General features: G+C 25.5%; 11 protein-coding genes and 1 non-coding gene across 13 annotated transcripts; 3 read left to right on the forward strand and 9 right to left on the reverse strand.

Moving 5' to 3' along the window:
* Positions 1 to 217: 217 nt before the first annotated feature.
* Positions 218 to 901, reverse strand: VNE69_07166 (ubiquitin fusion degradation protein 1 (UFD1); the record flags this gene model as incomplete). The annotated part of the gene is made up of 1 exon (XM_065474172.1): positions 218 to 901. The coding sequence occupies one exon, from the start codon at positions 899 to 901 to the stop codon at positions 218 to 220; it is 684 nt and encodes a 227-aa protein (XP_065330244.1).
* A 1,596-nt stretch (positions 902 to 2,497) lies between these two features.
* Positions 2,498 to 3,055, forward strand: VNE69_07167 (DNA repair protein RAD14; the record flags this gene model as incomplete). Its single annotated transcript, XM_065474173.1, has 1 exon — positions 2,498 to 3,055. The coding sequence occupies one exon, from the start codon at positions 2,498 to 2,500 to the stop codon at positions 3,053 to 3,055; it is 558 nt and encodes a 185-aa protein (XP_065330245.1).
* A 943-nt stretch (positions 3,056 to 3,998) lies between these two features.
* On the reverse strand, positions 3,999 to 5,701 carry VNE69_07168 (uncharacterized protein; the record flags this gene model as incomplete). 2 transcript variants are annotated; one of them, XM_065474175.1, is made up of 5 exons in its annotated part: positions 3,999 to 4,079; positions 4,167 to 4,271; positions 4,486 to 4,898; positions 5,206 to 5,298; positions 5,596 to 5,701. In XM_065474175.1, the coding sequence occupies 5 exons, from the start codon at positions 5,699 to 5,701 to the stop codon at positions 3,999 to 4,001; spliced, it is 798 nt and encodes a 265-aa protein (XP_065330246.1). The 2 variants fall into 2 exon arrangements, with proteins under 2 accessions (XP_065330246.1, XP_065330247.1); XM_065474174.1 differs by lacking the exon at positions 5,596 to 5,701 and having other exon boundaries at positions 5,169 to 5,241.
* A 2,643-nt stretch (positions 5,702 to 8,344) lies between these two features.
* Positions 8,345 to 11,302, reverse strand: VNE69_07169 (putative anaphase-promoting complex subunit 1 (APC1); the record flags this gene model as incomplete). Its single annotated transcript, XM_065474176.1, has 1 exon — positions 8,345 to 11,302. The coding sequence occupies one exon, from the start codon at positions 11,300 to 11,302 to the stop codon at positions 8,345 to 8,347; it is 2,958 nt and encodes a 985-aa protein (XP_065330248.1).
* A 1,042-nt stretch (positions 11,303 to 12,344) lies between these two features.
* VNE69_07170 (vacuolar protein sorting-associated protein 53-like protein) lies at positions 12,345 to 13,814 on the reverse strand (the record flags this gene model as incomplete). Its single annotated transcript, XM_065474177.1, has 1 exon — positions 12,345 to 13,814. One exon carries the CDS (start codon positions 13,812 to 13,814, stop codon positions 12,345 to 12,347), a length of 1,470 nt encoding a protein of 489 aa, XP_065330249.1.
* Positions 13,815 to 13,896: 82 nt separating this feature from the next.
* On the forward strand, positions 13,897 to 13,979 carry VNE69_07906. The gene has a single exon. It is a non-coding gene; the product is annotated as a tRNA-Tyr (tRNA).
* A 323-nt stretch (positions 13,980 to 14,302) lies between these two features.
* Positions 14,303 to 15,391, forward strand: VNE69_07171 (NOL1/NOP2/SUN domain-family member 5; the record flags this gene model as incomplete). The annotated part of the gene is made up of 1 exon (XM_065474178.1): positions 14,303 to 15,391. One exon carries the CDS (start codon positions 14,303 to 14,305, stop codon positions 15,389 to 15,391), a length of 1,089 nt encoding a protein of 362 aa, XP_065330250.1.
* Positions 15,392 to 15,692: 301 nt separating this feature from the next.
* On the reverse strand, positions 15,693 to 17,306 carry VNE69_07172 (putative kinetochore protein NDC80; the record flags this gene model as incomplete). The annotated part of the gene is made up of 1 exon (XM_065474179.1): positions 15,693 to 17,306. One exon carries the CDS (start codon positions 17,304 to 17,306, stop codon positions 15,693 to 15,695), a length of 1,614 nt encoding a protein of 537 aa, XP_065330251.1.
* Positions 17,307 to 17,528: 222 nt separating this feature from the next.
* On the reverse strand, positions 17,529 to 17,912 carry VNE69_07173 (uncharacterized protein; the record flags this gene model as incomplete). Its single annotated transcript, XM_065474180.1, has 1 exon — positions 17,529 to 17,912. The coding sequence occupies one exon, from the start codon at positions 17,910 to 17,912 to the stop codon at positions 17,529 to 17,531; it is 384 nt and encodes a 127-aa protein (XP_065330252.1).
* A 781-nt stretch (positions 17,913 to 18,693) lies between these two features.
* Positions 18,694 to 21,168, reverse strand: VNE69_07174 (importin subunit beta; the record flags this gene model as incomplete). Its single annotated transcript, XM_065474181.1, has 1 exon — positions 18,694 to 21,168. One exon carries the CDS (start codon positions 21,166 to 21,168, stop codon positions 18,694 to 18,696), a length of 2,475 nt encoding a protein of 824 aa, XP_065330253.1.
* Positions 21,169 to 21,427: 259 nt separating this feature from the next.
* VNE69_07175 (formin-like protein) lies at positions 21,428 to 23,968 on the reverse strand (the record flags this gene model as incomplete). Its single annotated transcript, XM_065474182.1, has 1 exon — positions 21,428 to 23,968. The coding sequence occupies one exon, from the start codon at positions 23,966 to 23,968 to the stop codon at positions 21,428 to 21,430; it is 2,541 nt and encodes an 846-aa protein (XP_065330254.1).
* Positions 23,969 to 24,924: 956 nt separating this feature from the next.
* VNE69_07176 (transcription initiation factor TFIID subunit 6 (TAF6)) lies at positions 24,925 to 25,983 on the reverse strand (the record flags this gene model as incomplete). Its single annotated transcript, XM_065474183.1, has 1 exon — positions 24,925 to 25,983. The coding sequence occupies one exon, from the start codon at positions 25,981 to 25,983 to the stop codon at positions 24,925 to 24,927; it is 1,059 nt and encodes a 352-aa protein (XP_065330255.1).
* Between the last annotated feature and the right edge of the window lie 64 nt (positions 25,984 to 26,047).

Raw genomic sequence — 26,047 nt, forward strand, 5'->3', positions numbered from 1 at the left:
ATTATAAATTTACTCAATTTCATAATAAATCTTACTCAATTTCATATAGTAAACTTACTTATTTATGCAGCATAAAGTAAACTTACATTTTAATTTTGCATAAACAAATATAATGTATTTATTTATCATAATTGGGGATCAAAAATATAAGAATATATAACATATAATAATAAAAATATAAATATTTTTTTTTAATTTTTAAAATAAGTCTTTTATTTTACAAATTAGTGTCAAATGATAGGCCTAGTTTCTTCATTCCTATTATTTTTATATCATCTACTGTCTTCTTTATCTCCAAATATTTATTCACTGTCTTCTCATCTTCAAGTTTCTCTTGGTACCCAAGTGGCTCACAGAAGTCCACTGACAAATCAGTGTCCACTGTATAAATCACTTGAGAATAACTTGGCTCAATTTCTGTTACCGTAAATTTTATTAATCCAATTTCTGAAAAGAGGCATTCAATCTCGTCATTCCGGCCCAAGGTCGGATAAAATTTCAAGACATTTTCCAGTTCTAATTTCGGATTTTCTACTTCTAAGAAATTCGGAGAATGGGGGAGTAACTTGAGATGGGTCCCGTGTTCTATAATTTTATAACTCAGTTTTATTTCCTCCCCGTCTTGGAGACCAAGTTGGTTGTGGATCCACCTGGGGATGAAAACTGAATCTTCTTCTGCTGTGAATTCTAAGACGCCACAGTGAGTAGATTTAGACTTGTCTGTTCTTTCTATTTGGAAAGTGTAAGGTGGCTGGATTTGTAAGACTACGAAGTCTTCTAAAACTGATTGTGGTAGAAATACTTTACCTCCGTAATTATTTGGATCTTCTTCTTGGAATTTATAAGATTTGAGTTTCCATGTTGGATTTTCAGACCATCTTCCGAATAAATTAAAGAACATAAAAAGGGGTATAAAAAGACAATAAGAATGTATTAAACAAGCGTATGATTTCCCACTTTAAAAACAAGAGTAAGAATTTACATGCTACTTTCTTATTTATTCATGGAGAGATTATTTGTAATCGAAACTTAGATGCATAATTCAAAATATTTTGTAAAATCCAATGCAATAACTCTAGACAGTCAATTTCCACTTTACACACCCTCTTAAATAAACATCAATTTCTAAAAAATACCCCCCCCCTTTTAGAAAATCAAAATGGAATCAAAATGAGGAGAAAAAAAAAATTAAAAAAAGTACTTAAAAATAGTTGTAATTTGACCAATATATGGAAAACATAATAATAAAACAAATTTGAAAATTAATTTTAAATTGTGTAAAATAGATCTCTAAATACATATAAATATCTTTTTTAAAGCTATTATTGGGTTTATTTTCTTCAATTTACGTCCACTGCCGCGCACTCTGTCTGGTCGCACCCCCTTCTAGCTACCTCTACTACGTTCATAGTGCCAGATCCTCCTTCGCCGAGTCCTTGCCGCTGTTCAAAGGAGATGCTTTCTAGTGTATTTTTTATCTTTTCATTTGGATGTAAGCTTCGGTACCAGTCGATAGGCCGATAGTATTGATATAATGTTAAATGTCTAATAAAATTTATTTATTTTCTTATGTCATTATAATTAGATTATAATAGTGTTTTAATCATTTTTATATTGTTTAAGCAGATTTTAGGCTTTTATAATCATTTTTACACTGTATAAAAAATTAGTGTAATTTATTTGATTTATAGACAAAAAATACGTAAAATTTCATATTTATACTCTTGCAAACATTCAAATATTATATATTAGATCAAAATTGCAAACTATAGATAAAAACTGCTATACATTAATTTCATTTATGAATATATGTTTATATTTATTAATTACTCGAGAGCGAATAGTAACTAATTTGTACCACGAGCATATAAAAGAGCTCCGATTAGAACCCAGAATGGAAGCATATATACAGACGAGAGTCCCTCAAATGACTTTGGAGAGCCTAACTATGTCAATCAGACATGGGCTTAATACTGCACAGGAAGGGGTAATTGAGAGCCCAATATGTGAATTTCAGAAGGAACTCCTGGAACAGTCAGAAAAGATGTGAGTGCATCTCTAAAGAAGTAATTAGTAAGTAAGATATTATACCCAAATACGGCGTTTTTATTTGTTATTTTTGTTTCTTCCTCAACATTTTCTCTGCTCCATTTTTTAAAAAGGGGGAGAAAGAAATATATCGAAATTTTACTGCTAAAGTTGATATTGGCCTGTTGTTTTATTTTGATTTTTCTCCTTTTCGTTCTGTCCGCTTCGAATTACGAAAATCAAGGATGTTTTTTTAAAAATTCGAATTTGATTATAGGGGTGTAAAGTGAAAATGCTCTAAATAAATGATTAACAGTATAAATTAAGATTACATATTTAATATTGTATATATTTATATATTAGAATATATGTATTTAATATACATAAATACATTTACTGTTTCAGCAATCAAATCAGTTCTTCCTTATAGTTGCTTTTTATTTTTAAATAAGCCCCCTTATCTTTGAAAATGGAAGAGGGTTTCTTCGTAGACACAGAAAACATAAAACAATTAAAAAAACAAAAAATAGAAGATTTACCATACGACGACGCTCTAAAATGCAAATACTGCGACTCGCCATTCATAGACTCCGAATTGTACACCACATTTAATATAAATTCATGTAAAGATTGTAAATATAAAAACATAAAATTTATTACTAAAACATCAGTCTTTAAAGATTATTTATTATCAGAATACGATATAAGAAATATAAAATATATTTCTAGACCAAATCCGCATAAAGGAAATTGGCATGATATGCTGCTTTATTTAGAAGAAGAAATAAAAAATATTAGCATAAACAAATATGGGAGTGAAGAAGAAATAGAAAAAAATAAAAACAAGAAAAAAGAAATAATAAAAAACAGGAAAATAAAGAAATTGAAAATGAGAGTAAGAGAGTTGAAGAGGAAAACAATTGTACAAGAAATTAGGAAGGAGATTCATGAACATAAATTTGAAGGAAGCGGAATCAAGAAAAAGTGTCAAATATGTGGACTAGAAATAGAACAAGAAATAATATAGAAAAAAAGAGAGAGAAAGAAATGTGTATACTTCTATGCGCAAGTTAAGGGCATTGGAATGAAAACATGGGTTTATTTATTATTAAAGAAAGGAAGAGGCATGTCAAATATATCACCACGACGACACGAGAGAAATTATTACAAAGGGTATGATTTAATATTAGTACATAAAATTAAGAAAAAAATAACTTGAAATCGCCGACAAAAGAAGTATTTCAAGGAAAGTGTTTATGGTGAAACGTTATTAAGATTTCTTTAATATTATTATTTTATTATTGGCTTGTGCAACTCATATAATTATATGAGAGTGGAAAACGGAAGAGGACCAACAATGTCGCACAATAAAGATAAAACCAAATATAACGTGTGTCAAGTTATATAATAAAAAAAATATATGCCTAGTAATGTAGATCAAAATATAATAAATGTAACATGCGTTAAGTAGCGTAATAAAAAATATAGAAATTAATTATATAGATTATGGAATTGAATACAAAAAACTTCAAATTTTTAGTAGCTTCTCATTTTTTCACTGTTTTTTCGTTTTTTTGTATGACTCTTACTTCTTTCTTTAATATAACAACAAAAAACTTTTAATATGATAATTACTATTTGTACAAATATGCCACCCACAGCGGCAAACAAATGCCTAAATACCTTGGAAAAATTCTAAAGTTTCTTAATAAAATTTTTAATTGACTTAATAGTTTTCTATACATCCTTAGAAATATTTCCATCTTGGTTTAAAAATTTTCCTTACTTCAATTCGGCATCATTGTTGGGTCTTTTTCCATCATTTTTTCCATATTTTCTTTTTTTGAATCATTTTTTTTCATAATTTCTTTTTTTCCATGCTGCCTTTTTCTTATTCATCTTTCTTCATGTTTTTTTTTTGTTAACTTCTCTCCTAGTATTTCGCGTTATTCATCGATTTATCGGTGCTATTAAATATTTTCATTTATAGCATCTGGTAATTTTTTTCTTTTTTCTTTACTTCCCTTTTCCCCGTTCAATACATACCAGAGCTTAAATCCGGTCCCGTTTTGACAGCATCTCCTACTTTTAAAACTTTGTCGACGGTCTTCGCAACTTAATTATTTGATTTTTTTCACAGCATTCTTTGCGGCTTCAGCGCCAACATCAGCAGCAATGTCTTCTAATTTATCTATAGCCGCGCCTGGATGGTCTCCATCTTTTATATTAATTTTGTAAAAAGCCTTCGCCCTTAGATTTAGGTTGATTATTCGTATTTGCGCGACTAATATCGGAATTTAATCTTGCGTTGTAATTATTATTTCTTCTAAAATCATTTTTTTCAATGTACTTGTATCATTAAAATGATCACTGATTTTAGTTGTAGGTTTGTTTTCATCATGAAGGATTATATATAGTGCATTTTTTTTCATTTAATTCGGAATAGATTAGATGTACTGGTTTTATGTCGTCTTTTGATGTTTCATGTGTAGAATTGCCTTTGGTTAATAATTTACTTGTACTAAACTCGTACATTGTAGTATTGTTTAATGTAGTTGAGCCTTCTGTAGAATTCTTAATGTTAGGATTTTTTCTTACCATAGTAGCGTCGGTTATATTGGTCTTGGTAGTTGAAACATCCCTTATTGTAGCAGTCTTAACATTCTCATTGTAGCTTTTAGTTATTTCGTCAGATACATTAGTCTCGGCAGTTGAAACGTCTCTTACCTTAGTAGCGTCAGTTATATTGGGCTTAATGCTGAAATTATCTCGTAATGTAGTTGAGGCTTCTATAGAAGTCTCAAGATTCAAATTATCTTTTGATGTAGGTCCGTCATTTAAAGGGGCCCCAGTGCACAAATTGTCTCCTACTTAAGCAGAGCCATCTAGATTCGTTGTAGTCGTGGAAGAAGCGTCTAATGTTTTGTTTTTTTTGTTCGTCGTTTTGTAAAAAATTTGTTCCTACGTTGTTGTTTTTCTCTGTTTCTTGTATATTTTCTGTATAAACTACTTTTCGTCTTGTTCTACGTATTATTTGATTCTTTAAAAAAAATTTCTTCTTATTCTTCGATTTTTGTTAATAAAATATATTTCGCGAGTGTTTCAGATTTTGTCTTATCAAATTTATCGTTATGCCAAACATAGTTTCATTCGTATTTTCATTAATATTTTCGCTACTTGATTTATAACTGTCACTATCTTTTTCTGTCTCATATTTGTCAAAATAGTAGTTTTGAGATTTTTCATCAATCCCAAAGCACGTCGGATTATCTTCGTTTTATAGTTCACCGTAAGTTATCAATTAAACTATCTTTTAGACTGTCTTTGTAATTATCATGTGGAAAATTATAGCTATAAATATCAGAATCTATTACATTTTCCTCATTAGTATTTGTTATATAATTGCTGTTTGATTTAATAATACATAAAATTGATAATATCAGCACACTAGTATCATATAAATATATGTTTTTTCATAAAAATTTTCCTTATAACATTTCTGCTATCGCAAAATATTTTTCAGTTAAGTGTCAACAAAAGCGTCTAATTTCTTTAAAAGACGTTTACTTTTTGCTTCATTAAAGATACTTTTTATGTTATCATCTTCCGTATATTTTAACTCAATATATTCATCAATATCTGACCATAAAAAATCAATTTCTAGTGGTATCATAAAAATTTTTATCAGTCAATTTGTTAATCAATTCAAAACTATCATTTACCAAAACTTTGAGAGACGCGTAACATAAAAGTCGAATAATAAAATGATTCAAGATTACATATTTTATTTTTGATATTTTCATAGAAACGCTGTCTGATTCTATCTACTTTTTAATTGTCTTCTAATATTTTATAAAAATAGATGAATTATCACGACTTTCTAGATATAATTTCGTATAAACATAGTCAAAAAATTTGATTGTCGTCTGTTTAAGCACTTTTGTATCAATATTATTTAGTAATTGTTCGTTATTGTTGATATATCTACTGTGTGCATTTGCTTTAGGACTTAATTTTGAAGATTTATATGTACTTTTATTTTTGGAACTAATGTATCTTTATTGTTATTTAGTATAGTAATCTTATTAACATCAAAATTAAATCCTATAAAAGTTTTCATTTTGAAATTCAACAGTTGGAAAAGAAAGATCCGTTTCTTCATTTTTGATCGTTTAAGTTGATTTTTGGACTAAAATGTTGCAGTAATATAGAAGATATTGTCAGTACAGTAGATGCTTTTATCATGCGGGAATTAAATAAAATCATTATATATCTTATAGTTTTAAATTTTCAATTAAATGCGTGTTTTTTAATATACACAGAAAAAATATTTAGTAGATGTACAATGAAATAAAATGCTTTAAAAAGTATTAAGTTGTTTTAATACAACTTTTTTAGAAAATATTTCTTATTCTTTTATGGAAAACTTTAGTAGTTTTGAAAATAAATTAATTTTTTATCTTTTAAGACCAAAATTTATGACTTGTAAAAACGTAAAATTAGGGACGAGACATCTCTATATTTAGTTTTTAAATTATAATATAGAGTTCAATATAAGCTTTTTAAACAATATGTAGTGGTCGATCTAAAAAATAAGAAAAAAGGAGATTAATTTTTAAAGTAAAGTTAAGACTTGCATTAGTAATATATTTCTGGGTTATATACTGTATAAAGCCCACTCAATGATCTTTTACTTTATTTTAATTAACCCTAAAAATTAGGTGCAAAAAGGAGGGTCAAGCACTAATACTTGAATTACTTAGCTGTTTTGGTATTAAAAATACCAAAATCTTAATATTTGAATAAAAAATTTTTTTTTGAACAATTTAATTTCCATTAAACTACATTTTATTAATATTTACACCATTTTTACAATTTTCGGCTAAAGGGAACAAGATAATAATTTTTAAACTAGCGTTTTTTGCCTTTTTTAAAAATGAAGAAAAGAAATGTTGAGGAAAAAACAAAATTAACAAGTAGAATATTAGATTTAATCAGCAGCATAGACTGAGGCTGAAGAATTGCTTTTAGCATATACCTAAACAAATATAGTTTTGCACTATTCATTGATCTGTTTCTATTAGATATAAATTTTTCAGAGAACGCAGATTGCCGTTTATGGTATTGGTATGAACTCCCGTGATTGGGGTTCTAAAGTGTAATTAATGATTAATTATATGGTGTTAGTTAAATAAAGTACTTCAAGAATGATAGGCTCTTCACATATTGCCATGTATAATACTTTTTGTATTTACATATATTACTAAAAGTCTTTTAGAGTTTCTTTATCTCTTTTTTGATATGTACTAGTATCATTTTGCGTTCCATAGTACGTTCGATCATTTTAAAACACCAAAATTCTTTTACTAACTTGCCTCGGTAGTTTTTATTTTTTCCAATCTTTGTCTCATCAATTTCTACTATTATATCCTCTCCGCCTATAATGTTTTTTCTTTAGTTTTTTATTGAGGATATAGATTTTTTCAAACAACCTAAAATTTGATCAATACATTTACTTAGATATCCAAGAATCCACAGATTGTGTATTTATAATGATAATAAATGACCAAGATTAGAATTACCAGGAAATTATCATGCGAAATAGGAATTGTCTTATTACTTTTCTAAGTACAAATCTTCACTTTACTTACTATATGCAATTTACCTTTACATTTTTCACTAAATTTATTTGTGATATCAATCCACCATAGGTAATTTTCAATTCTTTCCTTCATTTTTTTAAAAAGGGCAAAAAACTCTAGTTCCAAAAATTATTACCTATAGTAGTTTTTAGCCAAATTTTTTATAAAAAAATTGTTTAGGCTGTAAAATATATTTTGTAAGTATTGTGCGGGAATTCCTCTTTTGACACTTGGTTTCCCATGAAAGAGATTTTGTTTATATATATTTCTACAATAAACGAATTATAAGAATTCATAAGCTTTTTAAATAAAAATTTAAAATTAGATTTTGTGTCTAAATTTATATTTAAAATCATTAATGATATCATAAGTGCTTTGTAATTATTGACCTTTTTTGCATTTTACTTTTAAGGTAAAATCTTTAAGTTACACTCTCTGTAGTTTGGTGCCTTGGCTTTAAAATTTCCTTAAGAAGTAAAGTGAGTTTATTTCAGTTTACATCCAAATAGTATGCAATGATATTCATTGAATATTATTTTTCATATAAAATTTTTGAAAAAATAATATAATTTTTTTTTTATTTTTAAAATATCTTGTGGTCTAAAAATATTTGAGACATTTTTATTATTAACATTTTATTTTAAATAAATTTATATACCTCTGTATCATATTATTTATGTTGATCTTATGATTAAATCTTTAATATAATTAATATCTATAAAATAATCTTCTTTATTATGATATGACTCATAATAATCACTTATGACGTCTATCACATATTTCTTATCTTTTTCATTCAATTCATTAAATCTTTTCTTGAAATATTTTGTAAATCTAAAAATCTTCAAATTTTTATTATTTTTCTTCTCTAAATTTCTTATAAGTTCATATCTGAAGAAATTATAAAATCCTTGGTCATGGGGACTCATTGGCCAATTTATAAAAAAAGTACTAATCAAAGATAATTTCTTAGATTTACTCTCTTTAATTTTATATTTTGACAATCCAAGGCATAAAATCCCCAAACAGATTTTATATTTCTCAATATCTCCAAATATCAAATTTCCAATTTTATCTTTTTTTATTCCTGAATTTGTAAAACAGAAATTATTTTTATCTTCATTTGTACTAATCAATTCTGTTCTTTTTATTTGTCTTCTGATTATTTTTAATAAATCTAAATTACAAGTAGAACTTTTAAATAAACAGAAAGTTATCAATAAATAATCAAATAAAATTCTAAATCCTTTGTTTTCTTGTGTCTCTATTTTTAGAAGTAATTCCAAATCTCTTGATTTTAAATCATGTTTTTCATTTATTCCATAATAGAAAATTATCCCGGAATATTTGTAAACTTCCCAAATTGTAAAATTTTTATAAAATTTTTCAATTTCTGAAATTCTTGATTCAAAATTATTTCCAGAAATTTCTTCTAAAAACATGTTACCGTAAAAAATTTCATCTAATGGGTCGCCTTTAAATCTTTCAAATTTGTTTTTAAATTTTGATTTGTCTTTTAAACAAATTCCATTTAAAATAAGTTCACATAACCTGTTTTTTAAATTTATAAATTTCATATTTTCTCCTATAATTTTCACTAAATTTATAGTACAAATTATATTATGAGTTGTGTCATAAACTACATTGTGATTCTTATTATGTTTATCTGATTTATAAATTCCTATTTTATCTATTTCTAATTTCAAAATATTTTCTAATTTGATATTTTTAGAAAAACTAAAAATATTAGACAGAGCAGAAAGTGCTCCTAATTTTATATTTAAACTTTGATCTGTAAAATATTTCTTATAACAAAATTCTTCAAATTCGCTATTTCTTGTTCCTTCATTGGAAATACTAAATGAAATCATAGAAGAAATTAGAATAATTTCTTTATCTTCATTTATATTTTCAAGGATATTTTTATAATCCATTTTTCTAAAATATTTCTTAAGTCCTAAACCAAAAATTAGACCTGCTTTGATAAATTCATCAGATGATTTATCTTGTAAAATTAATTTGTAATTCTGCTTCTTTTTACAAGATAAAATTTTATGAACTCCGAAATTGAAAGAAGGCCAATTCTTCCAAGTTTTGTCTTTTAATTCTATGAATGACGTCACGCCATTTTTTATAAGTGGGAAATTTAGAGATTTAAAAATATCTTGTGTGTCTAATTTGTGTTCTTTTATATGGAAATTATTATTGTAAAAACAGTAAGATTTTCCAATATTGGAAGATAATCTCAAGACATAATTTCTTTCTGCGACATCTTCCCCGTCATTGTCGTCTAATTCAAATATTCTGATTGGTTCAAAGAATAAATTTATGATTTCGCGCATTCGCTCGTCTCCTAAAAATTTCTTGAAGAAACTAAAGAAATTTAACTTTTTAAGGCCCTTGAAAAAGACCTTCCTATTTTTCTCATAGAAAATCAAAGTGTAGGCCAAATTAAAATTATCTCTAATTTTTAATGTAACAAGTTCATTGTAGTTGAATTTGTCAGCATTAGATTTCATTTTATCTTGAAGAACTAATCTATTTTTATCATTTGTAAATTTAAAGTCAAACTTCTCATTATAATTGAAAATTCGATTATACGAAATTTCTAATAAAGTCTTAAAATCTGGATTTTCTAAAATCTCAGTCTTGTAAGAAAATAAAATATTTAACTTTTCATAAAATCTAGAATTCTCTAAAAAATCGTACTTTTTAAATTTCTTATAAAAATCTAAAATACTTTTAGATTTTAAAAATTCTTTTTCTAAAATAAAATCTAATTTTGAAAAATCTAGGTCTATTCTGACAAAATCATATTTCTTAGTAGAAATACAACTGTTAGTAACTTCTAAGAAATCATTGTAGTCTAAAGATTCTAAAATCTTCTTTTCTAATTTATCTGGTTTTTTCCAGAAAATTATTTCTTCATTCGATTGGAATTTTTTCTTCTTCAATGCATTTTGATTATGCAAAAAATCAAATTTATAGATGAATTTGTTTGCATAAACCAACAAATTATTAATTTGTAAAAAATAAACAAATTTTGTTTTCAAATTCATTCTCAATATTTTTGTAATAAAAACTTGTTCTTTCAAAAATATTGGATTTGTAAATATAAATTTCTCATTTTGATATTCCAGAAATGTGAATGTGTTCTCATAAATCAATATTAAATATTTTTCATATTTCAAAATTCTAAATATTTTTGAATCTTGATAACTTTTTGTTATCAAGATTAATTTATAATTTTCTTCTAGTACAATTTGATAAATTTTTTCTTTATGTTTTATAAAATGTCGTCCTTCTCTTTCTAAAACATAAATTTCTTGTTCATGCAGAAATTTGAATTTATAGTCTTGGCATGAAAAGATAAATTCTTCAATTGAAAAAGGATGAGTTATTTTATAAATGTTATTGTCTATATTATTTTGATATAAAATGTATGATGAAGTAATGTCTATTGATAATATGTTTACAGGAATAATAATTTCATCATTACATAAAAAATATAATTTATGAGGTAAAGCAACTACAAGCCATTTTTTGAAGAATTTTGATGTGATGATTTCTTCGTTAAATCTAATTTCTCTATTTTTGTAAATGAGCATATTTTTATACCATTTTATGATCATTAAATGTTTTAGGGTAGCAAAAAAACAAAAAAATATTTTACAAAATTCATCAAAGTAATTATTAAAAAATATATCTAAAATGTGAAAAATGCACGATATTATGTTCAAACTTCTTTGAAATATATTTTTATAGTTTCATCTCTACCTCGTAGAACATAATATTTATAATGTAAAAATTTGACTACCTTTTTTAAAACCAAAATAATTTTAAAAATTCAATTGCAGCCGGTACAAGAACGTCGCATTGCCTGTAGTTCTCTAAATATTTGATTTAAAGAACCTCTCGGGCTAAAACATGAAGTAAAAATTTTTATACAATCTAAGCTTAGATCTTTTTTAATAAAGTCATATGGTAAGAATTATATGCGATTAAGTATTATAAATTAGAACATTGCTTTAAGAAGTCGCAACAAAAAAGACGCCGGCGGAAATTGTAGTATATTCAAAGCGCTCGGAACATTTCCAATGGAGTACGCTTAAAATTCACTTTTGATAGCGAAACTAAATAAATGAGCAAGCATTGAACTATCTTTTTTTATAAGAAATCTGTAAAAACATAAGACTATAATCGAGTTTGACCTTATATAAGCTATTAACAAAGGATACTATCAATTTTATTCAAACATATGAGTTTTATAATAGATTTTCAAAAATAAAAAATATTAGTTAGGACGAGGTCCATGGCATTAATATGACAATATATTAAATCAAAAAGCTATAATGAAATTATGTAATTAGCGCTATAATATATATTAATTTGACGCACTACTAAGGTCCAAAGGCAAAAATAAATGACTTTATTTTCAAAATGAAAATTTTTTGTAAGTTAAATTACTCAGTTAATGTTTCCGCCGTAATAAAGTTTGACGTCATTTATCGCGGGGCATCGACTTCGAATTCTGCCTTAAAAAATGAGCTAGAAAAAAATTGCAAAGATTTTTAATAATTGATTTTTAGTACCAGCATCATAATTTGATAACATGGTGCAAATCGCAACAACTTAAAATTTTCACAATGTAAATGAGTTTTTTTTATTATTTCCTCATTCAATCTTTTTCACTGTTTCCATTTGTTCAAAATACTCTAATAAATCAATTACACAATTTTTGTCTTTAAGTGACCAAACAACCTGTCTAAACGAGAAAATATTATTTGACAAAATCTGAAAATTTTCTATAAAACTAAATCTATCTTCAGTTGAGCACATAAAAATCTTAAGATAAGATTCTAAGATCTTAAAACTTCCCAAATTATTAAAATACTGTTTTATAAAATTTTTTAAATCATGTAAATCGTAAATCAAATATTCGGAACTTTCTTCATCAAAATCTAATAGATAAATTCTTGATAAAATATTCAAAATAATTATTTCTACTAAATTAGTTTTTAAATCTTCACTTAGTTCAACTAAATCAATAAAAAAAATATTTTCTTTGAAAATTTTTATGATCTCGCAAGAAATTTTCTTTTTATTGAAATTTACATTATAAAGTAAATTTCTTATATAAATTTCTAACATTCCATTAAATTGATTTTCTATATTTCCAAGTTTTATGAATAAATCTTGCGATATATTGATTTTATATTCACAAAATAAATTTGAATTGAGTCCTGATACACAATCATTTAAATACGAAATAGTATTTAAAGATACAATTATCTTTACAAAATCTTTTTTATAAAGTTCATAATCTAAATTTAGGTCGTTTTTACTCATCTGATTTAATAAAAAGATCAGATGAATTTCAAATGACTCAGATAATTTTTTTATTGATTCGATATTGTTAAAATATTGGATTTTCTCATATAAATTTTGGAAATTTTGAAAAAAATTTACAAAATTTGTAAATATTTTCATTTCTGTTTTTTTAATGTCGATATTTTCTTTATCGAATTTTGATTCGAAATAATTTTTAAGAAAAGGTGCTAATAAATGAAAAATAGACTTTTTTTTATCCTGTAAAAATTCGCAAATTTTTTTTTCATTTTCCAATACTTTTTCCACACATTCTAAATAATCAATTTTATCGAAATCATTAAAAAATATTATGTCACAGATCTTTTGCTTTATAATCAAATAAATCTCATTAAGTATTTCTTTTTTGGTGTCCCAAGATGCTGGTAAATTAAAATAAATATTTTCTAAATTTTCAATAAGATTTTTAAGCTTTTTATAATATTTTTTTATATCGGATAATCTTTTAAATTCACTTGAAATAAACAACTGGAAATCTGTTACATACTCAGAAATGAGAAGATTATTAATTTTTAATTTTATTTCATCTTCATAACCCAGTAAAATTATTATTTTAAAGAAATATGAAGGAATACCTTTCTTCTTGAATATTTTGTTTCTTGTTTCGTCTTCAATATAAGATTTTAAATTTGAAATGTCCTGAAAATTTATACCTTTACTTTTTATATTTGAAATTTCTTTATTAATTTTTTCTAGAATCTTTTCGTATTCTTTGCCTTTTTCTAATGTTCTGCATTCTTCATATTCATTTTCCATGTTTATTTATAAAATTTCTGTATTTATTTAATAAAACATTGTTTCATAATTTTACAAGTTATTAATTTTTGTAAACATACAACTCTCAGTAGCTCAGTGGCAGAGCGTTCGACTGTAGAATTTGTGGATATCGAATGGTCACAGGTTCGACTCCTGTCTGGGAGATTTTTTTTAGTCTTAAAGTGAGATTTGGAAAAAAACATGAACAATATGATTTGTCATGCGGATATTAAATTTTATAATGTTTGTCAATTCAAATGTGCGTTTTTTAACGATGTAGAATATGGAAATATATGTAAATTTTATCATATTTGATTATAAAAATGTCGACATTTTTTTAATATAAAAATATATTGTAAACATTTATTTATTGTAAAATATTGTTTTTTAATACAAATTTGCTCTAGAAGAACATTTTTATCATAAATTTATCCATTCGTACTCTAAAAAAAATTTTATCTATTTTTTTAATATTTTTTTTACCGTTAATGAACATTCATAAAAGATTCAGAACAATTTACTCGGAATGCGCAGAAATACTAAAAAAGATTGTCAATAAAAAGACGACATTGAAAAATGAAATTTATAAAAATAAAAAACCAGCTTCCTACATTCCAATAATAGAAAAAGTTTTACAAAATTACGATTTGCTTAACAAAATCATACAAGAGACAAACTTCTTAAAAAAAGATGTTTTCTACAGTTTAATTTTGTGTAACGAAGTTTTAATAGGAAAAATTAATAATAAATTCTGGTTATCAAATTTTGAAAAAATAAAAAAAGACGCAGAACTCGTACATTTCATTAAAGAAAAATACATTCGACTTAATAAAACAAATGGAACAGAAAAAGATTTAAAAGAATTAAAACTAGAAAAAACTTTTATACCAGACGTGTATAAATTAATAGAAAATGTCGATTTTTCAAAAATAAAAGCTTATAAAAATGGGAAAATCGTCATACAAAATATAGCGAGTTGTATTCCTGGATTTATTTTAAATCCAGAATTAAATTCCACAATTATCGACACTTGTGCAGCGCCAGGAAATAAAACGTCACATGTTTCCGATTTATTAAAAAATACAGGGAAAGTTTTCGCATTTGAAGTTGACGAAAAAAGATTTAAAATTTTGAATTATCAAATTAAAAAATTGAATCTTAAAAATGTGACGAGTTTAAATGAAGATTTCTTGGATGTTGAGAACACAAAATATAAAAATGTCGATTATATGTTAGTTGACCCAACTTGTAGTGGCTCGGGAATACATGAGATTTATGAGAAAGACGAAGAAAGAATAAAAAATTTACAGAAATTTCAAATAAAAATTTTGAAACATGCCATGACTTTCGGGGCCAAGAAGATTGTTTATTCTACTTGTTCTTTACACAAAGAAGAAGGAGAAGATGTTGTCTTAGAAGCCATTAAAGAATCAGAATATGAAATTTTCGACCTTCAGTCTTTTTTTACAGGGAATACATTTGAAGGATTAGAAGTAGTAGATAAATTCGTAAGATGCACATCCAAAGACAATAAAGAAACGATAGGATTTTTCGCTGCCTTACTTATAAAAAAATAAATTATCTAAAAAAATTTAAACTATTTAAAAAATTTTAAATTATCTAAAAAATTTTAAACTATTTAAAAAATTTTAAACTATTTAAAAAATTTTAAACTTTTGTAGTGTGTTTTTTAAGTAATTTTTAAATTAAATCGTTTAATATACATTTTTTTAGATAATATTAATTTACATTTTTTGGCTAATATAAATTTACATTTTTTTAGATAATATTAATTTACATTTGTTTAGATAATACAAATTTATATTTGTTTATATAATATAAAGTTTTTTTTATAAATACACTTCAAATTTGTTTATTTTAATTTTCTTGTTGATTTTTCAAATTTTGTAATTTCTCATTTATCCTCTTCAATGACACTTTATAATTCATCATATTATTCTGAAAATTAAATATCAAATTTTTTATCGCTTCTTTTTCCTGTTTACATTTATTATTTATAATATCCAAACTAATTTTATTTTTATGTAACCCTTGTTCGCTTTGTATCAAAGACGAATTTGATTCCAAATTTAATTGTAATAATTCCCTTTCTAATCCTTCCATTTGATTTTTATTTTTTTTCTGTTCATCTTCGCTAATTTTCTTCTTTTTTAAATATATTTCTCCTGTACTAATAAGTTTATTTTGGTTATATTCGATTTTAGTTTCTATATCTTTTAAAATTATTTCTTTTTCTTCTTTTGTATTTAAAATCGTGTCTTTATTAATTTTTAATTCTTCGTTTCTTTGTATTGCTTTATTATGTTCATTTTCTAAAGTTCTTCTAGTTTCATCAAAATCTCGATTGAAAAATTTTTTATCAAAATTTTTTAAAAATTTGAAATTTAAATCTTCTCTCAAATTGTTAAAATCGAACATTAATTTTTCTATTTCGTCAATAACTTCCGATAAATTTTTTTCTAAATTTTTATTATTTATCATCAATTTTTCTTTTTCAGGTGTAATTTTTTCTAATTCTTCGTATAATTCCACTTTTTCTTTATTCATAATTTTTACATCTTCGGGGTTTAATTTTTGTACTTCAATTTTGTTTTTTATTTCTTCGTGTTGATTTCTTAAATCTTTTAGTTCATTTTCAATTATTTCAATTTCTTCCAATGTTTTTTTTATAATATTTGAATATTTTGATTTTTTATTTTCTAATTGTTTTTGTGAAGAAATTAGACTATTTAAATCTTCTAGTAGATCATTTTTCTTTTGTTCTAAGTTTTCTATGTCTCCAAATCCAGATTTTAATTCTAAAATTTCTTTTTCTAATTTTTTTAATTCATCTTTTTTCAAGTCTATTTTTTTAAATAAGTCGCTATAAAGAACTTGCACATTATTTTCGAAATCTTCTTCTAAATTTTGATCGTCGTCGTTTCCTTGTAAATAGTTTAAATATCCGTTACTTACAAATTCATTAAAAAAAGTTTCAATATTATTTTCTGAGGAATTTAAATCTTTAAAATTTTCCAGATTTAACATTATATCAATTAACCAAGATAACATACTTAGTACAATAGGCCACATATGAGGAGTAATAGCAGTAAGTTGACTTCTTGTAATTTCAGAAGCGTAAGGATATTTTATAATTTTTAAGATGTTTATGACATCATCTTCAAATTTGTTTGTATATTCGTAGTCATCAATAAAAGAAAAAATGAATTTAAAAATTAGTTGGAAATCCTTATTAGAAGGATTTTGTAAAGTTTTTTGAGATAAATTTCCCTCGAAATTATTTTCGCTTAGAAATTTGTAGACATTTTCTGAGCATGTTTTTTTGTAATTTGGGTCTCTTAACATTCTCACGTCTCTTCTGATTTTTTCTTCTGGAGCGAAAGAAGGCCTTGACTGTAAAGGAGTTTTATTTCCATTTAATGGCAGTTTCTGCATTTTCCTTGAGATTGGCGTCATTGTGTATCTTTTCATACGGGGCAAAAAATAAAACAAAAAGGAAGATATCAATTAGATAATGTCAAGTATGATATGAAATAAGAGAGATTCCGACACACGATCATATGCAAAATAATACATATAAGTAGAAGAGTGCCTTAGATTTGTTATAATTCTTTACAAAGACAGTGTAAACTCAGCCTAGCGAGTTATTTTCAATATAATATAGTCTTATAATAAAATGTATAATGTTTTTATTTAAATAATATTTGTATTAAAAATCACTTCTCCGTTGACACTGACACTTACATTTTCTTCATTTTTCTCTACAAAACATTTCGTATAAAAAATTTTATTAATAAAATACACGAATATTTCAAATAAAAATAAAGAGTCCATTTCTTCGAAATATGTAATTTTCATATCATAATTTTCTATATTGTGCATTTCTAAGATCTTTTCAAGAATTGGTAAAAGATAGAAATCTTCGACTTTCTGTGTAGATTTATAAATTTCAATATTTTTTATATTTTCTGGATTTTGTAATAGATTGAAATGTATGGGATTTGGGAATTTATAGTAGAGAGAGATTTCTTGAGGATTAATTTCTTCATAAACAAGCTTAATCTGTTCGTAGTTCATTAGTCAGGGGATTATAAAAAAGAAAACAGAATTGTCTGAATTTGAGAACTTCTATAATTTTCACGATGTTTGAGACATCAAAACAATGAACGACAGCCAAATATGCTGCTTTGGACTTAATTTTATCATTGTAAGAAATTTCTGGACTTAATTTTATCATTGTAAGAAATTTCTGGACTTAATTTTATCATTGTAAGAAATTTTTGGACAAATTAGAAGGTACTGTGAGATTTTTACTCTTCAAAACAATAAAACTTGGATATAAACAAGTGCGTCTTATGCATTGGACTTTAGCTTCGGGAATAAATTCTTGTTTAAATTAATATCGCGTCTAAAAGAACAGAAGTAATAAATACGCTTACAAGTACAACTCAATTAGGCACTAATAATTAATTCGTATTGACTTCTGCTAACATCTACATCTTGAGTGAAGGAGAGAAAAGGCAGAGGCGTGGCCTCATTTAGAACATTTTTCGTTCTAAGCTCCGATCTGTTTGTCTATAATCGTATAAAGGGGATACTTGGGCCTTTTATAGCACATTTTCTTACTCTGCATATTTACCTTGCTTATTTGTCGAAGAAATATAACCAATAGAATCAAGATCAATCATTTTTTTCTAATTTAAGTAACTTGTGTTCTAGTTATATTTTAAATTTACGCATATTTGTCAATTTATAATGTTTCTTTGTAAATCAACTGTACTTGAAATTTGCACATAATTTCATGCTAAAATAAAAAATTTATAAAAAAAAGATAAAATTTTATACTTTTTAAATAAATTTAATTTTTAATCTTTTCTACTGCTATTCTTAATTCTGGATTCTTAGACTTCATACACTTATTGTAAAATTCTTCAATCCATCTTCCTTCTAAATCATAATTTCCTCCAAAAATGGACTGTAAATCTTTTATTAAATTTATTATTGCTATCAATGTCTCGTCACTATTCTCATCTGCTAATAATTTCCTTATTCCTTCTACTAATTTAAAAAGTATTTCTCTGAGCTTATTTGATTCACAAGTAGCCAAAACAATACAATTAAACATTTGTACGACATTATACCGAAGATCGTCTACATATTCCGGATCATTTGATCTTTCTAAACTTAAAATCTGAATAAAAATCATCATGGACATTTCCAGATATTGCTCAAAATTAATTTCTAGAGACATGGCAATGTCGCCAAAAACAGAAAGAATTTGTGTCTTCACTTCTTTGGCGACTTGTTTAGAACTCAGATTTTGTACTAAAAGTGGGATAAATTGAGTAGATAAATGAAAAAAATTTTGAGGAATGGAATTTGCCATACAACCTACTAAATTGATAGTAGATTTGAGAATAAAAGAATCAAGACATGCGAGATCTCTAATAATAAATGGGACGAAATCTTCAAGATTATTAGAAAAATCTAGAATATTAGAAGTGACAGCAATGTAAACTTCCCCAATGGCGGAAGAAAATCGACTTTTTAGTACGGAAATGTAAGAAGGCAATAAAATCAAAGAAGAATCTTTCTTTCTTTTAGCTGCTACACATTCTGATAAAATAATATAATTTGATAAAACATCTTCAATAATCGGCACATAATTGGCAGAAGCCTTGTTAATTGCAGCAGCGCATTCGCAAATTTTATTTTGACAATAAACTAGCACATTGTCCAACATTTCAGAATATTCAGAGTCGCCGAGTCTGATTTGTTCAGCCATGGCTGAAAATAGCGCGACACGAAGAGTCGAATTTTCCAAGGCGACATTTTCTGTAGCGGAAATCAGAATCTTCAAGATTTCTGTGTAATATTCTTTCATTTGTTTGATCGCGTAATCTCGTAAAGCCATTTGTGTCTCAATCGGAAATCGACCCGAGTAGACTTTTTTAACTTTCAAATTTTGTAAAGAAATAAAAATGGAATTTAAAATCCACGCCGCAGTGGTAGCAGAAGATTCTTTTAAAATTATAATTTCACAAGCTTGTTGGAGCAAAGAAGTCAAATGTTCAACAACTGCTAAAAAATTAGTCTCACAAATTTTTGCCAATGCCCAAAGGCAAGATTCTTGGATTTCTAAATCTCTCATGTAAAAAATAAGAATTTTTATAAAATTTACAAGTTGTTGATCACATTCCTTTGTAATTACGCTTCCTAATGTAATGGCTCCTATATCTATTCTTTTTTTATCTTCTGAGTTTAATTCGCCTTCTATAAATTTAAAAACAGTATTATTGAAAAATATTTCACAGCCATAAATCTCAGAAATCGTCTCTAAAAAATACGCCGACGCTTTGTGCGCATTCCAACTTTGATCATTGTAATCTTCATTTTTTTTCATTAATCGCAAAATGTTTGGCAATAAAAAATCTAAATTTTTTTCAATGTAATCAATTCCTTTAATTTCAGCCAAAATTGTCCAGAATTCGACAACTTGCACAGAAACATTGTCAGATGGAAAATTCCAGAAATTATTAATGTAATTAATAATATCTGGAATCTTATCAGAAATAATCTGATGATTTAGAAATACAAATCTATTAAGACAAATTAAAGATTTATAAATCAATTTGGGATCTGTGGAAGCTGTGATAGCAATACAATTTAAAAATTTCAATATAAAATTTTCATTTTTAAAAATTGTAGAAATCGTCTTAAAACAATTCATTAAACATTTTAAACTTGTTTCTTTTACAATGACTGAGCTCTGCTTGAGTTCCAATTTCATTGTGCAAATATTAAAAATATTTTCAATAAATTGATCAAAATTGAAATTTGTCTCGTCTGACAAAGTGACACAACATGTTGAGACTGCCTCAAACACAGCAGGAGATTTAGCTTCTTCTGTGACTTGTTGCTCCATTTTATTAAAAAAATCAAAAGACAAATTATTATTCAATTCTATTCTCGCAATGTAGCCGATTGCGGAACCAGCTAAATTGTAAATCTTCTCGTTTTGATCTGCGAAAATATTTGTAAGTAAATTTTTCATAATTTCTCTTGTCTCGTGGGCCATTTCGCACCATTTCTGTTCATAAATTCCTTGGATTTTCGAATCTGAACTGTGTAGAGAATTTTTCAAAATGATTCCTGCTATCATTTTGAGCTGTACGGGAGTGTTTGGGTCAATAAAAATGTTAGTAATGTTTTGTAAGAAAAAACAATAATTTTTAGATTGTAAATCTGTGATTTTGAGTTCTGCTTCTCTTCTGATGGAGTCATCGGGTTGTAAAGCGTTGTATAAACATTGTTCTATATCTTTGCGCTCCATTGAATGAGGGGGAATATTTTCAAAAATTAAAGACGCGTCTTGTCTACCTCAAGAATTTTGAACTAAAAAAATCGCGACTTTAATCAAACGAAGAAAGCATTATTAAGTAAATTTAGCACATAAAACAACTACACTCAAAAATAATGTTCCCTAAATTAATCGTCAATAAAAAATAGTATAAAATCAATTTAAAGCTAAAAAATATTACTAAGGCTTACTTTGGGCCAAAATTTAATAATAATTAGAATTAAATATTTTTTTAATTTTGATTATATTTTTTCATTTTAGTAATTAAATGTTCTATTACATCTAATATCTCATTAATATTCTTTTGATCTCCTTCATCAAACATCTTCTTAATTATATTCAATCTCTTCCTACACTCTTCATATTTATTTTTTATATCTTCCAATTTCTCAGATACGAAAAATAAAAAATTAGAAAAGGTATTTTTATCATTTTTCAATGTACTAAAAATTTCCAAATTTTCTTTATATTTTTCTATTAAATAGTTAATTTTATCTTTAAATTTTTTATACTCTTCTTTTCTAATAATATTTAAATACTTAAAATCTTTCTGTAAATTAATAATAATTTCTGTAAAATCGTAACATTCCATAAAATATTGAAAAAGTGAAAAATCTTCTTTACCTTTGTATTCTAAAAATAAATTAAGACTTGATAATTTAAATCCTGAAATTTTTCGACTTCTAGTCGAAAAATCGTGATTTATAAGATTTCCAATGTCTAAAAATATTCTCAATATTATTTTTAAATCTTGACTTTCTATTAATTTGTCAAATGTAAATTTAAATTTTTCTAATAAATCTTCTAGTAAAAATATTTCGTCGAAAAATTTTTGCTCAAATAACGAAATCTTAACTATCTTTTTTACTTCGACTAATTTTGAATATTGTAACATTATTTTTTCTTCTAAAACTAACTTGTTATAATCAGATGTGACTAATAAATAAGTCTCTTCGTAGGTGGGGAAGACTTTCTCAAGGCATAATAAATCTTGAATGTAAATGTCTTTAGATTTGGTTTTTAACATTTCATAAATATTTTCCGGATTAATATTTTTTTTACTTAAATGTTTTAAGGCAAGAGATACTAAAAATAATCTTTTTGGATCGATCGTCATATTATTATGGGATTTAGATTTAGCTTCTAAATTTGACTTTGAATTTAGCACGCAGAAAAATTTTTTAAATTTTTCAATATCTAATTCGTAATTTACAGTTCCTAAATCCTTGAAAATACTTTCATCTTTGTTTGTTATTGGTACCAAGTGCAAATGCCTTATTGATTTATAGGTCAAATCTTCCTTATTCTTAAAATCTGTTTTTTTCTTAAATTTGATTTTTGGCTTAATTTTAATTATTTCTTTGGGATAATCTTCGTCAATTATAAAATCTATGATTTTGTATTCTCTATTTTGAATATTTCTATAAAAACCTTCTTTATTTTCAACTTGAATCGTCGAGTTTTTATTAAATGTCTCTATTTTTGTACTACGAATTTCGCTATTAAAATCGAGTATTGTGTTTTTAAATGGTTTGACATTCGTAATTTTTCTATATCCTTTAATTTCCAATAAATTTATAAAATTTTTTGATTCTTCTTCCGTGTAGTTCATCAATCCACAAAAAGTGGATATTATTTTATCAAATCCTTGATCTGATAATTTCATGTATATTTCTTCATTCATTTTGTTTTTTATCATTTCATTTATATTTTTTATACCTCCTATTAAATTGTTTTCTGTAAAAATTTTATTTTCTATTTTGTGTGTATCAAGAAATACCAAATCTAATTTAAAATCATTTGGAAAATTATAAATCGTCATTATATCTTCTTTTTTGTACCTGTAAAGTCCTTGTTTATAATAAAAAATATTTAAAGGGAATTCAAATATCGTATTTTCTTGATTGTCTATTTCAAATTTTAGACATAGTGTCGAGTCACCTGACAATTCACAATTTATATCTGTCAAAACAATATAAAAATTGTCTTTATAGATCAATTCTCCGCCATCTTTATTATTAATCAATTTAATAATTTTTTTATTTTTGTAAATATAAAAATGTATTGTCGCATCATTAAAATTTTCCAATTTCGGATAATTAGAAATTATCACTTGGTGTAATTTTAATATTTCTGCTTCTTCTGGTTTTTTATTTACTAAATTTTGAAAATATCTTTTATATCTTTCAACAGTATTCAAATTTTTAAAAAATGAAGATAAACATCCAATTTCTTGTAATATAATTTTACTAGACAAAGATTTTGTCATTTTTATTTGTATACATTCGATTAATATTGCGAAATGATGTAACTTATCATAATCTAATTCTATAATTACAATATGATTATCTTTTAAATCTAGCCAAGTTTGTATTGACGAGGATACTTTGTTGTATAAAATACAATCAAAATCAAGATTTTTGATTATTAAAATGTTTTTTTCTAATTTAATATTTTCATTAGTCGTGAAATATAAAAAATCTTGATTTTTAGAAACGTTTTCTAAATATTTTTTTACTGAATTTAGCGAATTTTTATATGAAAAATATTCTGTGTCTGAATCCCAGACAGGACCAATTATAAAAATTTTATCAAATATTTTCCAGATATTTAAACTTTCTTTACATTCAATTTTGCCTGTAATTTTGAATTTATTGACCTCTGTTTTTATGGAAAATTTTTTAATTTTTTCTAATATTGCGGAACTAGGATAATTTATATAAATTTTCTTATCTTCTAAATCATTGATTATTTTCTTTGAATTGTTATTCATGCGAGATTGAGACAAAAAATTAAAATTAAATAATTTTAAAACAAATTTTTCAAAAAATTTAATTTGTTTATTTTTAAACCAATTAAATTTTTTAAAAACCATAAATGAAAAAATAAAAACATTGTAAGAATCTATTAAATTCTATTTAGTTTTCTACAATTTGTATATAGGGTTATATGTTTTTAAGTTTATAGAATCCACCATAAAAGCTATATTATAAACTAAAAATAATTATTAGCTTGATAATTTGGTTTTTATTAAGTTAAATGATCTCTCTCATGGTATTGTATCAAAATTATTTAAATAAATTAAAACAAGAAAAAATTTAATAAGACAGAATAGTCATTTGCTCTAATAAATGTGAAATTGGCTTTCCTAGAATTACCTTTAGGTCAATTCTTTTACTATTTTCTGATATTCGCACAAGGAATACGATTCATTTAGCATTCCGCCATTGTTTCAAGGCTTTTTGTATTATTTGTTGTTGGTTATCAAACGTATATTGATTATTCTTCAATTTTGAACGACTTGTTCCGCTTCGCCTTGGCGTTAAAATCCATTTTAAAGCTTTGTTTTTATATTTGTCAGGATTGTGCTCTTTTTTCTGTATGGTAACTTTTTTAGGCAATAAAATTTGGACTAATTAAACATTCAAAGGGGGTTTCATATGTTTGAAATAATATTTTTCTATCTGAATTAATTAGTTAATTCAGCTTACTTGTTATATTGTAATATAGTGGTCTCTTAATAAAAAAACAATATTCTGTAAATCACGGGCCATTTCATTTATTAAGTTTTTTTTTATCTTATTCACTACCAAATAATCTGATCAAATGTTAAACCACTCTAATTTCTTTTTATATGTTTTCTCGTTTAAATTTTGATATACATTTGAATTTTCTAATATAAGTTTTTACATTGAAAAAAAAGTATAAAAATTTTTAATTAAATTTTTTTTATTTTAGTAACCTTTCTAATTCTTTTAATACTGAGACATTCCCTTGTTCTTTCCTATATACTTCTGCTTTGGGTCTAATTACATTATTTATAACTTCACTAGATAATAGTCCAAGACATTTTACGGCAGCAAGTTGTACAGACTCGTCTTTTTCTTTGTCCATCCATGTCCTGGCGAGGGTATTGACAATCCTAGGCCCCAAAGTTTTGTACTTAGCGGCGAAATTGTCGTACACATATTTGATAACATCTGATGCTATTAATCTTACTTTATCATCCACGGACTTCCCGACTACGCATGTAAGCAGCGACGGAAGTATCTGGTGAAGATACGGGTCAATAAAAATAAAATGATTCTTTAAAATACTATTGTACATCATCACGACGACAATCAATTTATCAGAATTTTTTAGATTTTGAACTATTTGTTGATTAAAATGATGAATAAAATAAGGAACAAGTTGTTGAATTCCACTTTCATTTTTAAGACATTCTATCGCGATATCTTCGTCTGTTTCCATTGTCTGGATAATTTTCTCAAAATACATGCTCAATTCTTTAGTCAACATGTGCTTATTATGAGATTTAAGCTCTGCTTCTTCTTGGTATGTAAGAAGCGTATCCTTCTTTTGATCTGTTTTTTGTATTATTATTGGATTTTGCGCAGTCTGTGGTTGAACTCCTTCTATCGCAAGCCAATGTGACTGGATTGAAGTATTTAGCGGGATTTTAGGCAAAGGCCGCTCCAAAAATTCTTCGAGATCAATTTCTTCGTCCGGGACATAGAAAATACCAGACGGAAGGCCTTTAAAGACAAGATTGTCTTGTGGATCATATCCGAAAAGTGGGTCTACATTCCTACTTATAAGTCCATAATTAATGTCATCAATACTCAATTTAGTTCTTTTACTGGCTAACATGAATTTACTGCCTTCTTGACAAATCTCTTTGATTCGATATTCTAAATCCTGAGACAAGATTCTCAGAGCATCGTCGTCAATATTTGAGATACCAACAGACTGAGCGTAAGATTTCAAAGTTTCCATGGAAAACAACATGAGGGTATAAAAAAAGAACTTAACATAATTAGGAAACTTACTCTTAGTTTATAAAAAAATTTTA

The sequence above is a fragment of the Vairimorpha necatrix genome, chromosome 7, assembly GCF_036630325.1.
Source record: "Vairimorpha necatrix chromosome 7, complete sequence".
Taxonomy (NCBI): domain Eukaryota; kingdom Fungi; phylum Microsporidia; family Nosematidae; genus Vairimorpha; species Vairimorpha necatrix.